General features: G+C 39.8%; 1 protein-coding gene across 2 annotated transcripts in view; it reads left to right on the plus strand.

The window, feature by feature from the left end:
• LOC104513105 (chromosome unknown open reading frame, human C11orf30) overlaps positions 1-13395 on the plus strand; it is a 39633-nt gene that overhangs the window by 15683 nt on the left and 10555 nt on the right. For both annotated transcript variants that reach the window (XM_010156342.1, XM_010156343.1), the window contains 7 exons: positions 1113-1386; positions 4605-4747; positions 4784-4889; positions 6773-6922; positions 8455-8628; positions 10949-11085; positions 12660-12833. In XM_010156342.1, coding sequence (XP_010154644.1) covers positions 1113-1386; positions 4605-4747; positions 4784-4889; positions 6773-6922; positions 8455-8628; positions 10949-11085; positions 12660-12833 — 1158 coding nt within the window. The remainder of the gene's footprint in view (positions 1-1112; positions 1387-4604; positions 4748-4783; positions 4890-6772; positions 6923-8454; positions 8629-10948; positions 11086-12659; positions 12834-13395) is intronic.

Here is a 13395-nt window from a genome sequence, read left to right on the forward strand (position 1 = left end):
TAGTGCCATTATCATGTTATTTCTTTATCAGTCAAGGTTTCAGTTGTCCTTGGTGGCAGTATAAGACTTGAATTGAGCTGACCCAAGTTTTCTTTACTCCTTCTGTACCCTTTTTTCTAGCTGCTTTTGTTAAATCATTAATAAGTTTTAATTTTCAAGGTTTTAATAAATGAATTTTTTGTGGGGGCAATTTCATTATTAAAACAATTTCTCAATCTTCTTGCATGATAATCTGAAAACACGTTGTATTGCAATGTTATGTGTTTCTGTTCTAATTGTGTGAGTGCAAGGAGGTACATATAAGCAGAGTAAAAGGCATCTATTTAGATAAATGGTCTCTATGTTAAATACTTTAAGAAATGCTTAGTTTTCTAGGTCAGTTGCATAAGAACAGACCTTTTCAGTGTTATAATGAATTCTGTGTTTTTCTGTCTCAAAACACATGTATGGTGTTGTAATTGTAACTCACACTAGGGGTGATGTTTATTGTCCTTAGACAAATGTTTTTCAGGCAGATGAGAGAATTTCATGTTACTGAGAGCGCTAATTAAAGCAGAAATTGTTTTAAACCTAAACCAGGATTTTCACTGGTGAAATATTGATTGTTTACACCTTTGTGGATCAAAATATTTCCCATTACTGACTCAGCAACTGCTTGTTAATTGTTAAAGAGGAAAAAAAAAATCATCTATTGTCTTATTGCCCTTTTTTGATGAATGTGCAAGGTTTTGAGAGAGAATGGTGTTTAAAACTTATTTGAAATCCCTTCAGTTGCATTTAAAATGGGCTTCAGGCTTCCTGGCCCAGTTTAATGAAGCCAAGCAGTGTTCTGGTCTGTTTGCCTTCAGGCATGAGATAATTCTACCGTAATTAGATACTAATTATTTTCCTCAAAAAAAACCCCAAACCCTTCTAATTTAAGGAAATGCTGATCACCACTTCTTCAGACTAACTGAAATTTTTTTGTTGCCAGCAAATGTGAATATGACACTCTTAATAAACATTTATCCCTAAAACTAAATACATGTAGACAGATACAGTTCTGAAATTTTATGCTTTTAAATAAATGCAAAGAACAAATGAATTTCTTCTTGTTCTTTTTCTTCTTTCAGGTGATAATAGTAACCACCTCTCCAAGCTCAACTTTTGTACCCAACATCCTTTCCAAGTCCCACAACTATGCAGCGGTTACGAAACTTGTCCCAACGTCAGTCATTGCATCAACGACTCAAAAGCAGCCAGTGGTTATAACTGCTTCGCAGTCCTCTTTGGTCAGTAGCAGCAGCAGCAGCAGCTGTTCCACTCCCTCCTGTACTGCAAATACTATCGCTGTGACTGCTGTAGTGTCATCAACGCCATCGGTGGTTATGTCAACAGTAGCACAAGGTATGGCAATAACATATTTATAAAAGCACTTTCACTGATGAATTGGACTTTGTTTTGAGAATAGCAGAGGGGAGATGCACTTTATGTTTACATATGAGTAAAGCACAGATGTGAAAGAATTCTGCTGATGAAACTAATCCAAAATACCCCACAAAACTTCTTAATGAACACTTTCCCTCTTCAATGATTAATATGCAGATGTGCATTTTACAGAGAATGTGGTAAGACATTTAATGCTACAAAATATTTTTTTAAAAGATTTTGCAGCATTAAAACACTGTAGCCACTAAATGACTGGCTCTAAGAACTCTTATCTGATGCATGGAAAATGGATGTTTCCAATATTTGAAGATGATTGCTTCTCTTAAAGCCTGATTTACAGAAACATGTGAAATTAACATCACATAGAATCATAGAATGGTTGAGGATGGAAGGGACCTTAAAGACCATCTAGTTCCACCCCCCCTGCCATGGGCAGGGACACCTTCTGCTAGACCAGGTTGCTCCAAGCCTCATCCAGCCTGGCCTTGAACACTTACAGGGATGGGGCATCCACAGCTTCTCTGGGCAACCTGTCCCAGTGCCTCCCCACCCTCTGCGGGAAGAATTTCTTCCTGATATCCAATCTAAACCTCCCCACTTTCAATTTAAACCCGTTACCCCTTGTCCTATCACTACAGGCCCTTGTAAAAAGTCCCCCCCAGCTTCCTTGTAGCCCCTTCAGGTACTGGAAGGCTGCAATAAGGTCTCCCCGGAGCCTTCTCTTCTCCAGGCTGAACAAGCCCAACTCTCGCAGCCTTTCATCACAGCAGAGGTGCTCCAGCCCTCTGAGCATCTTCGTGGCCTCCTCTGGACTCACTCCAACCAGTCTATATCCTTCTGATGTTGAGGGCTCCACAGCTGGATGCAGTATTGCAGGTGGCGTCCCATGAAAGCAGAGCAGAAGAGAAGAATCCCCTCCCTCAAAGTGCTGGCCACACTTCTCTGGATCCAGCCCAGGATACGGTTGCCTTTCTGGGCTGCCAGTGCACACAGCTGGCTCATGTCCAGTTATTCATCCACCAGCACTTGAAAGTCTTCCTCAGGGCTGTTCCCAATCCATTCTTTGCCCTGCCTGTGCTTGTGCTTGGGATTGCCCCGACCCAGGTGCAGGACCTTGCACTTGGCCTTGTTGAACTCCATGAGGTTGGCATGGTCCCACCTCTCCAGCCTGTCCAGGTTCCTCTGGATGGCATCCCTTCCCTTCAGCATGTCACCACACCACACAGCTTGGTGTTGTCAGCAAACTTGCTGAGGGTGCACTCAATGCCGTCATCCATGTCACCGACAAAGATGTTGAACAGATGTTAAATAAGAAATGAATACAGCTTAGCTTGACATGCCTAGTCTTTAGAATATTTCTTGAGGTTTCCCATCTCATTGTCAGCTCTGAAAGGTGGAGAATCGTTTACACCTTTTTAGCTGTGTATTTTATTAGCATGTCAATTTTCAAGTCCTTAAAAATTAAGATCTGAGTGAGCCTGGATTAAAATTCCTAGGTTTCTGATTTCTAATTCCCCTTACGTATGCTGCCTTGACTGATTCAACTCCACATCCAGTAGCTGGTATTTGGAAGGGAAGCTGTGGATGAATGAAAGGGCCTCAGTGAGCAGCACTTGAAAAATACCGTGCCTGGCAGTGACAAGTGTCACATGGCAATTTTTCCTGGTACATATTTTCTGTTCTTGTTCCATTCCACAATTTTGGGCAACCAAATCAAGGCTGAGGAGGTATTTTGCCTTCCATATTGCTTCTGTTAATTAGGTCCTGAATATATTAATCTACAGAGCACAAGGGCTTACAGCAGAATTTCCTATTGTTTGAACTGTGGATTTTTAGTTGGGTTTGATCATGGAAGAGACTATAATTCTAAAATATTTTAGATGGAATATCTCTTTTTAATAACAAGTTTTTGTTTACAAAGACTATCAGTGTCATTGTGGAAGATGCTGGTGAAACATTTTGTGACAAACTGATTATCATTCCAAATGTGAAGAAAGTTAAATTGTAATGTATTGTATTTTCTCATCATTATCTCTGCATCTGTAAATGTAGAGAAATAAGAGAGGAGACTTGCTTTGTTTTCTACTACAGGTGGGAACTGGAGAAAATCTGCCCTCGTAAGACATGGACTTTATTTCTCTTTTTTGGTGCCATTTAGAGTTATAGATGAAGCCAGATTTTGCTGGATGTGATGTGACAACTATGTAAGGGAATAAAAGAAATAAGTATTAAGATTTATTTGGGAACTCTGTCTCATTCCATCTGACTGCAAACTTGTTTTAGTCACTATTGCTTGCAAGATCACCTACCCTACCAGCGCAAAAAATGTGTGTTCCACTGTTTTCTGAATTGCATACCATTGCTCTGTTGCCCTTTAGAGAAGACCAACGGAGCTGGGGAACGGGCTGGAGCACAAGTCCTGGGTGGAGCAGCTGAGGGAGCTGGGAGGGGGTTCAGCCTGGAGAAGAGGAGGCTCAGGGGAGATCTTACCGCTCTCTGAACTCCCTGAAAGGAGGGTGCCGAGAAGAGGGGGTCAGTCTCTTCTCCCAAGTGACAAGTGATGGGACAAGAGGAAACGTCCTCAGGTTGTGCCAGGGGAAGCTTCAGATTGGATATTAGGCAAAATGTCTTCATTTAAGAGACGGGTTGATGTAGTGCTCAGGGACATGGTTTAGGGTAGACTTGGCAGTGTTGACTTAACGGTTGGACTCAATGATCTTAACGGTCTTTTCCAATCAAAATAATTCTATGATTCATTCTTGTACGACTTAATGGTTGGACTCAATGATCTTAACGGTCTTTTCCAATCAAAATAATTCTATGATTCATTCTTGTACAATGGCATTGTGCTCACTAACAGATACTCCTTTCTAATGTTTATGGGTTTGGTATGTCATCCTCATATCCTAACTTTTTGTAGTCATCATTTTCACTATAAATATCTTGCTTTCTTGAAGCCAAGAAGGTAAGGCTTTAAAAGTATTTGGGAATTATTTGTATTTATAACAGGTGCAGGAAGTAGACCGTGGTTGTGCTCTTTCCATTAGCTGCTGTTCTGCTGCTACGTTGGAAATCTGCGTAAACCCTCCCTTGCCTCTGAACAGAGCGTTTTTGCTATTGTAATGCTTTTCTGTTGTGTTGCACTGTTCAGTCTTCAACTATTTACTCTTTCACAGGTGTGTCTACATCAGCAATTAAAGTTGCCTCTACCAGACTACCTTCCCCGAAAGGTTTGGTTGGCAGTCCCACTCAGATCTTAGCACAATTCCCCAAACAGCATCAGCAGTCACCCAAACAGCAGCTGCACCAAATACAACAGGCTCAGCAGCAGCAGCAACAACAGCAACAACAGCAGCAGCAGCAGCAACAACTGGTGCAGTCTTCAGTAGCTCAACAGCAGCCGCAGCAATCTCAGTTGCCTCCTGGCATCAAGCCCACGATTCAGATCAAACAGGAATCAGGTAGTTGGAGTTAATCTTGGGTCATATAGCTACTTGGTGAGTTCTCACCACAACTCAAGAAAGTAGGGTGGAATTCTGTCTAAAAATGTGCAAGGGGAGCCGTCATTAAGGTATAATTGCTTGAGTACAGGATTTCGCATTAAACCTGGATATGAGTAGATAGTGAAGGGTGTCTTAATGTTTTCAGCTCACAATAACTGAAGAATTCATTTCTGTCACTCTTGTTTGGTTCAGGCATTAGAGACCATGCTTTAGGAATACATGTTTTACCTTTAGAGATTGAAAGGTACGTAAGTATCCTCAGAAGTAAGCTGGAAGACACCAGTTTTCTGGAGATCCAAGAGCTGTTCAACTGTATCAACTAGAAAAAGAAGTTAATCCATGTTGTAGTTCTTTTCTTGGGTCCAGAAATCAAAACTTACTTTCGAGGTACTTGTCAAAACAAATACAGTTAGATCAGAGACTGGAAGTTGGACTGGGTTCTTTTGGTAATGTTGACTCATTCCATTGACTTTGGGCAAGTCGTGTAATCTTTCTGTCTTGGCTTTACTCTGCTGTAGAATACAGTTCTTACCTCTCTCAGATTAGTAAGAAGTAATGCTTTCAAGGTTATCAAATTCTAAAGGAAAAAATGCTGTAAAAGTGCAAAGTATTCTTATGATGTCAGTAAAATTATTGTTTCATATTTGTACTGTTTAGATCAAAGAATTAAAATAGGCTGTAGAATGAAAAATACCATCTGACACCTGTTCTTTCTGGAAGATGTGAATCAATTTTCACGAGACTTTTCTTTTTATCCAGTTTGGTGTCTGGATGACTCCAAGGCCCCAGTTTCTTTCCTAACATCAGATAGTTCATTATTTCTGTTTAGAGCTCATTTACTCCACACTGCTTTTATAGTCAATGTAGAAAGAAGAAACCATCTCTGGAGGATATTTCATGTCCCGAGTGGACAAAATTGTTCATGTAGAAAGATTTGTGTACAAACATAAGTGCCTACATTTATGTGGGATTAATTCAGGCTGGGTGTTTCATGGCATTTGACCAACACAATGCAATACATTTATCTCATCATGGAACGTAAGATGTGAGTGTCCTGGATGTACTTTTGAACAGATGACGTGAATCTCCTGGTTTGCAGCAGAGAAGTGAATCCTGCAGAGGTCCCATTCCACTACAGAAATCAAGAGAGAGAGGGAGCAGAATCCTGGCTGTATTAAGGTGTCCTCATCCCTTGTTCTTGCTGATTCTGCTCAGAGCTTGTTTCAGCCCAATTCCTTTTTGTCTTCAAAATGGCCAATAGGTCAGGAGAGGAGAAAGCAGTTTAATTAAAACCACCTTCCCTAGCTACTGTCATGGTTAGACCCACTAATACTCTTTGTGCAGAAAGTTGTTGTTCGTTTTTTTTTTTAATTTATTCAGAGGGATAAAATTCACCTAGGCTAATTGGGACAGGTTAGCATTTACAGACTAAATTGCTGAAGAACTATTTCACTTTCAGATGGTTCATTGTATTATGAACCAATTCAATATTGGTTCTGACCTGTTGGTTCCTGGAAAACGTTCTGTTTTTTGAATCGGGGACCAGAAGAGGTTAAAAATCAGAACAAATCAATGATTGAATGGAATCTCATGCCTCAGTGGGAGTAGACGAGAATTGAAACAGGCACATGGAAGGCAGAGATGATGACTGTCTTGTTATTTGCAAAATAAAAAAGCAAAAAACCCCCAACCCAAACAAAAAATTTTCAGGATCAAGAATTCATGGGCTCAGAAGAGAAGCCGTGTGAGGCTACTTGCCCACTAGAGCTTGGTCTGAAAAAACATTTCAGAAAGTAACTTTTCGTGCCTGTATTTTAACAGTGACCTTTCTCCTTTCCTAGGTGTTAAAATAATCACTCAGCAGGTGCAGCCCAGTAAAATCCTTCCCAAACCAGTTACAGCGACCTTGCCCAGCAGTAGCAATTCACCTGTTATGGTGGTTAGCAGTAATGGGACTATCATGACAACTAAACTGGTCACTACTCCCACTGGTAAGTTACGGCTCAGAAGGGAAGGGAGGGTAAACCCAGACATACAGGTGATCAGAAATGGTTTCTTAGGGTAAAAAAAGGCACTTCTCTTTTGCAAACAGTGAGCACAACAAGCACATTCACATTCCTGTTGATACTTATTCTAGATTAGGATTTTTGCACCGAGTGCTCTTTTATTCCCTTTATGATCTTTTTTGAATTGGTACACAAAACATGATTGATCTTGCCCACTAGGTTTACTTCAAAGGAACCTTTCTTGCAGTTCATACTGATACTTTGCACTTCTAAAGCACCTTGTATTGGACAATTTACATTTAATAAAGCTTTTTAGGTACCTCAGGCAGATAGGTCAGGCTCATTCCTACTTTACATATATGGGCTTTAAAAGACGGGTGACTTGCTCATAGTCCTGCACTGAATTTATAAAAAGGCTAGTAAATTGCAATTTAAACTTCCAGTGTTTTGTCTTGGGATCTAATTGTATTTGTGTTTTCATATTGCTTAAAGATCAGAAAGAGTTCAGACTGTTCAGATTGTAACCTCGTATGAGGAAATCTTGAAAGGCAGCTTTATCCTGGTTTGCAGAATACTGATTACCTTGCTGAATTTTTAGCATGGGTTAGGAATACTAGCATAAACTGATGGTTAATATTCCCTTTATCTTTTGAAGTACTTCCCAAAACCACTCTTAAGTACTTAAAAAATCTAGGAGTTTTGCTGTTCATTTAATAGGTAAAACCTGTCTCGTGCTTTCTCAGATTTGAACACGTGGCTTGCTTGTTAAAACAAACTGCTTTGCTCTGTGATCATTAGCAATTGAGGTGTGTAGTGCACCATCTGCAGCAGAACAAGCAGAATGGAATTACAATAGTCATGTAACTGTTAACCGCTGTTGTTATTTTGAGCAAGTTTCTTTTGTGCACTCGGTTCTGTTTCCAATCTGAGGAGGAATAAATGTGAAAAAACAGCATTTATACAGTGTTAGGAGTTTTCTTCTGTGCTGCTAAATGCTAAATCCATAAAACTACATTATGGTTGCGAATTGTATTTTCTTCTCTGGGTGATATTCAGGCTGGGCCTGGTGATGTTCTTCATAACACTTAGTCATATAGGGAAAGTGAGAGTGTAGGTGTCTGTCAGGAAAGGAAGGGGTCAGTTACGGTAGTGTCATCAGATGCCTAACTCTTGGGCATCGAAGAGAGCAACTGTCAAACATACAGGCAGAATCTAAACACCCACTGAAAATTAAACTGTTAGGCACAAGGACATGAATTAAAATGCAGCAATCATGGAATATTTGGTAAAATACTTCAGAAGACTCTTAACATTAATTTCAAGTTGGTATATACTTAAATATTGCTCTGTGGGTTTAAAAGTACTAGGAGAATTATAAAAGGTGGTAATAAATTGCTGTGTAGGGTCTCTTTGCATAAAACCTAATGCTTTTTTTACTAAACTAACTTATTTTTCCACAAATACTAGTAGAGGATCACGTTCTAACAGCGAACCTTCTTGTTCTCTCTTTAAAACAGGGACTCAAGCAACATACACGCGGCCAACAGTTAGTCCCTCTATAGGGGCTCGGATGGCTGGAACTCCAGGGGCTGCTACTTACGTGAAGACTACAAGTGGTAGCATCATTACCGTAGTACCAAAATCACTGGCTACGCTGGGAGGGAAGATTATCAGCAGTAATATTGTTTCTGGTAGGCGTGCGAGTACTTTGATACTAAGACTTATTTCAAAAGTAACTTTAGACTTGTTTTAATTGTTTGGGGCTTTTTTGTGGGTTATGTGCTTAAATAATTCTTAGTACCAGTATTGGAGAAATTGATAATTCATGAGAAAAATAGCTTGAGGATGAAGAAGAAAATAATGTGTAAAAATCAGGGAGGTAAAGTGTTCATAAGGATTGCAAGAGTTCTTGTGTTTAAGCACAAAACATGTAATGTGAGAGTAGCTTGGGAGGGAAAGAAAAATGTGGGGGAGAACTACTGTGTTGTCCTCTGTTGGAGGGCAGACAGATCAGGAAACTATATTAGCCCCAGTCTAAAGCATTTTATAATCTGGATGCTGCCCTTCTCTATTCTACTGCACATGAAAAGAATCAGAGTAAAAATGAACTGTGTGTGTTAAAATCAGCTGAGCAGTCTCCACCTTATCTTGTTCTTTTACCAGTGTCAGCCTGTCTTTCCCTTACCTCATGTTCTAATTTTAAGTTCTCTCTCCCAGCCTCATGCAGACCCTGCTGCTTATCTTTGTTAGGCTGCTGGGCAGCCGTGATGCTCTCTGCCAGTATGCCTGTAAACACAGGGTCTCTTCAGGACCAGCACCAAGCGCACTCACGCCGGTCATCATTTCTTAGGGTCTGTTTTGGATTTTAACAGTGCCAGTGCAGAGAAGATCTGCTGCGTTTTCTAGCTGGGTGCATGTGTACAGCAAGATCTGCTGGGTCTGTTCATCCTGCCTAGTAATATCTTCAGATCACTCGGAGGTCTTGTGCTTAGCAGAAGCCTGACGTGGCACCAGCCAGCTCCTGTCAGGGGAAGGTGCTGCATGAGCCATCCAGTAAACCCATTCTGGGGTGTAGCCTGCTAGAGGTACCTACCTCAGTTTTCGAGATCCCAGTATTTACAAAATGATATTGAGGGCTGATACAGTAGCTTCTTTGGGAACAAGTAACTTTTTTTTTTAGCCTGTTGTGGGTATGATGAGGTGTTAAGATGATTTCTAGAGCTAACTGGTGAGTTTATACCCAAATACAAGTATGATTCTCCTGAGCACCAGCTAGTGTGGGGAAACCCTTGACTGGTCCTTATAAGGATAATAACAATTGTCCTGAAACAACACAAGTTGGGAAAGGATGCCTGCTTCAGTTGTTTTGTGGTGGGGTTGGGTTTTTTTAATTTTTGCTTCATTTTTTGGAGATAGTTTGGTGGGTTTTTTGGGTTGTATGTGTTTTTGAGGGTGTTTTTGCTGGTTTTTTTGCTGAGGGAGCAGTCTTTAGATGCCTCTGAAGTCACTAGAATTAAGTAAACCATAGTCTTGTCTCAGCATGTCTTCCCTTTCCATTATTAGTAGAATTATTTATCTGAAATAGGCAGTGAAGCATCTTCAGGCATGACTAACGGGTAGAAAGTAGTGAGGGGAGTCCTTGGGTTTGTAGCTCAGCTGGGACTGAGCGGTGCTCTCTTCAAGCAGAATGTGGAAGGTGTTGATATAAAGCTGTCAGACTGCCATTTCAATAGCTACTCTGACAATACTGATGATTTACGTATCAGTGTTTGTACTCCTGTAGACTGTGGAGGGCTGACCAGAATTACCTGTCTCTGCAGGTAAATAAAAACCTCATACAGGGAATGGAACTCACTAAATACTGGGAGTGGAACAGAAATAGCCAACAACAGCTCTTCAAAAAAAGAAAAACACCCAACCCACACTTCTAAACTCAATTTTTAAGAATGATTTTAAAACAATAGTGTATTCTTCTTTTTTTTTTCCTTCTTTCAATCCACTACTCGTCACTTGTATTACAACAGTTCAGTGCCAGAAAGAGCTGGTATTTCTCTTGACCGGCGATACAGTCTTGGTACGTAGGTTCTTCTACAGAGGTTGTCTGTAGAAGAATATTTTATCTGTGCAAATAGGACCTTGAGTTGAATATTAGTGGTGTCCTTATCCCCTCCCTCTAATTCTAGCCTTTGAAAAGTTAGACATTTTAGCCTGAGAGAGCTGTATTCGTCTGCTCTGGAATTAGTGAGAAGGGGGGGCCTGACTGTCCTAATATAGGGTTAGAATAAATTACTCTGCACATGCCTGTTTTTACTGTAGGTGGACGTCTAATCTTTATATGTTGAGTTAGATGACATAAATTCCCATTCCAGATGCTGCCTTTTTATTGTTTGTTTTGTCAGAGTTAAATACAATGATTCCTGTCATTGTAGTTGATCTTCACCAACTTCTGCAGTGGAAAGAAAATGTACATTTGATAACCTGCACGTTTTTTCTTTTTCCACAAAAATTTAGGAACTACAACCAAAATCACTACAATTCCAATGACATCTAAACCCAATGTGATTGTGGTGCAAAAGACTACTGGAAAAGGAACTACAATTCAAGGGCTTCCAGGCAAAAATGTTGTCACAACGTTGTTGAATGCTGGGGTAAGTAAGAGTTTCAGGTCTCAAATCGATAGCCGAGTGTGGTGGCTGCTGTGTTCATTCTGCTAATGTCCCTGTTGAAAGCAAACTCTGCATGATCTGCTTAACAGATAAGCATGCCTTAATATCAGGGATGTTTGAAAAGCAAGTATGTTTTGCAGGGTATGAAAGATCCTTTAAACAATCTGGGAATGTTCTCAAAGTTAAAGGAAAATAAAAACTTTTCAGCTTGCCTTTTTTTTTTTCCCCATGGTTAATGGTTTTGTAGTCCTGAAGGGTTTCAGTAGAAGCAAATTACAAGATTCTTACCCTGTTTGTGAGAACCATGGTCCTGTGTTATAAACTTGCATCTCCAACAGTTTATCCTTTTGGATGTAAAGGACAGAAATAAACTCCCTTCACAGTTAGGGCACCACCTTTCAGCTTGTGGTGTGTAGCACTAACACCCTCTACCTGAGTATTGTATAGTGTCAAATTATTTTTTGGATACCCTGTTGCATATTAAGAACAAAATCAAGTTTCCAGCTTCAGCTGTGTTTTACCTAGAAGTGCCAGTAAATAAAAATGATGAGCATGCTTTATGTTCCTAGATAGAGTTTAGTTTTAGTGAGATTTAATGCATTAATTGTGTAATCTTTAGAAGTCTACACGAGTAGCAGAGCTAAGGAGGGAGTTTTTATTTTAAAAAAAAAAAAACTTTTGGGATTCTTTTTTAAAGATTTTAATCTTACCTATTTTACAAAATTTCAAGTTGTGTGGAAGTGGAAATCTCGTGATGTAACACAGTAGGAAACATCAGAATGTGATGATATTTCTGAAACAAATATAGTTCTTGGGATTTCCACCTGCTTTATGGGAATTGATGGGAATACTGGGAGAACTGGCAACTAATCTTGTTCCTCATCTGGTTTGTTACTGTGAAGAGCTAAAAAAAAAGCATGCTTAATGTCTTTGCTCTTCTTAAGCTGTCAGGACTCTAGTCATACGTCAGCACTATTCCAAAGTCCATACAGAATTGATGTCTTGCTCATGAGGATAATACGAAGATCTGTATTTAAATAATTTCTTTTTAGAATTTCAATTCAAGTCTTGTAGATGTTGTGCCAAAGTTAGTCTTAATAGAAATAAGACTTGTTTTTAAAACAAACAAACAAAAAAAATCTAAAAATTATCTGAGGAAAATTTCAACCTATGTGAGTTCTTTTGAAGCGACTTCAAAACTTGTCAGTGTCTTTGAGTCACTACAAAAAACTCGTCCGTGTTTTTGTTACCCTTTCGGAGCTGTTCAAAAGGTAAAGAAATGGAAAAAGGGATTTTGGTAGCTTTTTTTATTCAAAGCCATAAGGCTTTTTCTTCTTGATCTTTGAATGTTTTTTTTTGTACCAGATAAGCCTAGTTGCAGCAGGTTGATTTCATGGTACACACACTCATCTATAACTGTGTATGGGTGTGTGGTTTTTGGTTTTTGTTTTGTTGTTTGTTTGTTTTTTTGGTTTGTGGGTTTTTTTTTTTTTAGAGAAGTGGGTCTCTCTAAAGAATGTCACTAAGTTAACCTGTAAACTTTGACTTCTCTACAGGGGGAGAAGACTATTCAGGCAGTGCCAGCAGGAGCAAAACCTGCTATCATCACTGCCACAAGACCCATCACAAAAATGATTGTTACACAGCCAAAAGGAATAGGGTCCACAGTCCAGCCAGCCACCAAAATCATCCCAACTAAAATCGTTTATGGTCAGCAAGGGAAAACGCAGGTACAGTGAGGACCCATTTATGTCTTGCAATGTACCTCGAAATTTTAATGGGAAATAAGTAATTTGTCACTGTGTTGCTGCATTTGTTACAGGATTAATATATGTCTGTGGGGAATGAGACTTAGGGGTGTAGTGAGGTGGCCTTGATTCTGATTTCTTGAGCACAGTGTTGGCATTTGTTAGCTGTTTCTGGAGGCCTAGAGCAAGCCAAAAGGATTTACTAAGCTTTTTACATAGCTGAAGCTATCTGGTCATGGCTCTAAATGCCTGTCTAAATCTTAACCGCTAATGACCAGACTGCGAGAAATAAAGGAGCAGAGACTGGACGTAGGTCATCCATCAAATCTGAGGCTTTATTTTCTGGTTAACGTATGTTCAGGTTGTCCCTGCAACCTTGTGTAGTTGGTGGGGCTGTATGCGGGGAACCTGGCTTATTTCTGGATGCTTTCGGTTTCAGCTTTTTTTCCTCTGGTTGCCCTTAGTATTTAAAAGAACTAAGCTTTCATCAGATATAATAATTTTGCCTGTCTTGATTGTCCAAGACTCTCTTTATTGTGGGCTG

The sequence above is a fragment of the Eurypyga helias genome, unplaced genomic scaffold (assembly GCF_000690775.1).
Source record: "Eurypyga helias isolate BGI_N326 unplaced genomic scaffold, ASM69077v1 scaffold30537, whole genome shotgun sequence".
NCBI lineage: Eukaryota > Metazoa > Chordata > Aves > Eurypygiformes > Eurypygidae > Eurypyga > Eurypyga helias.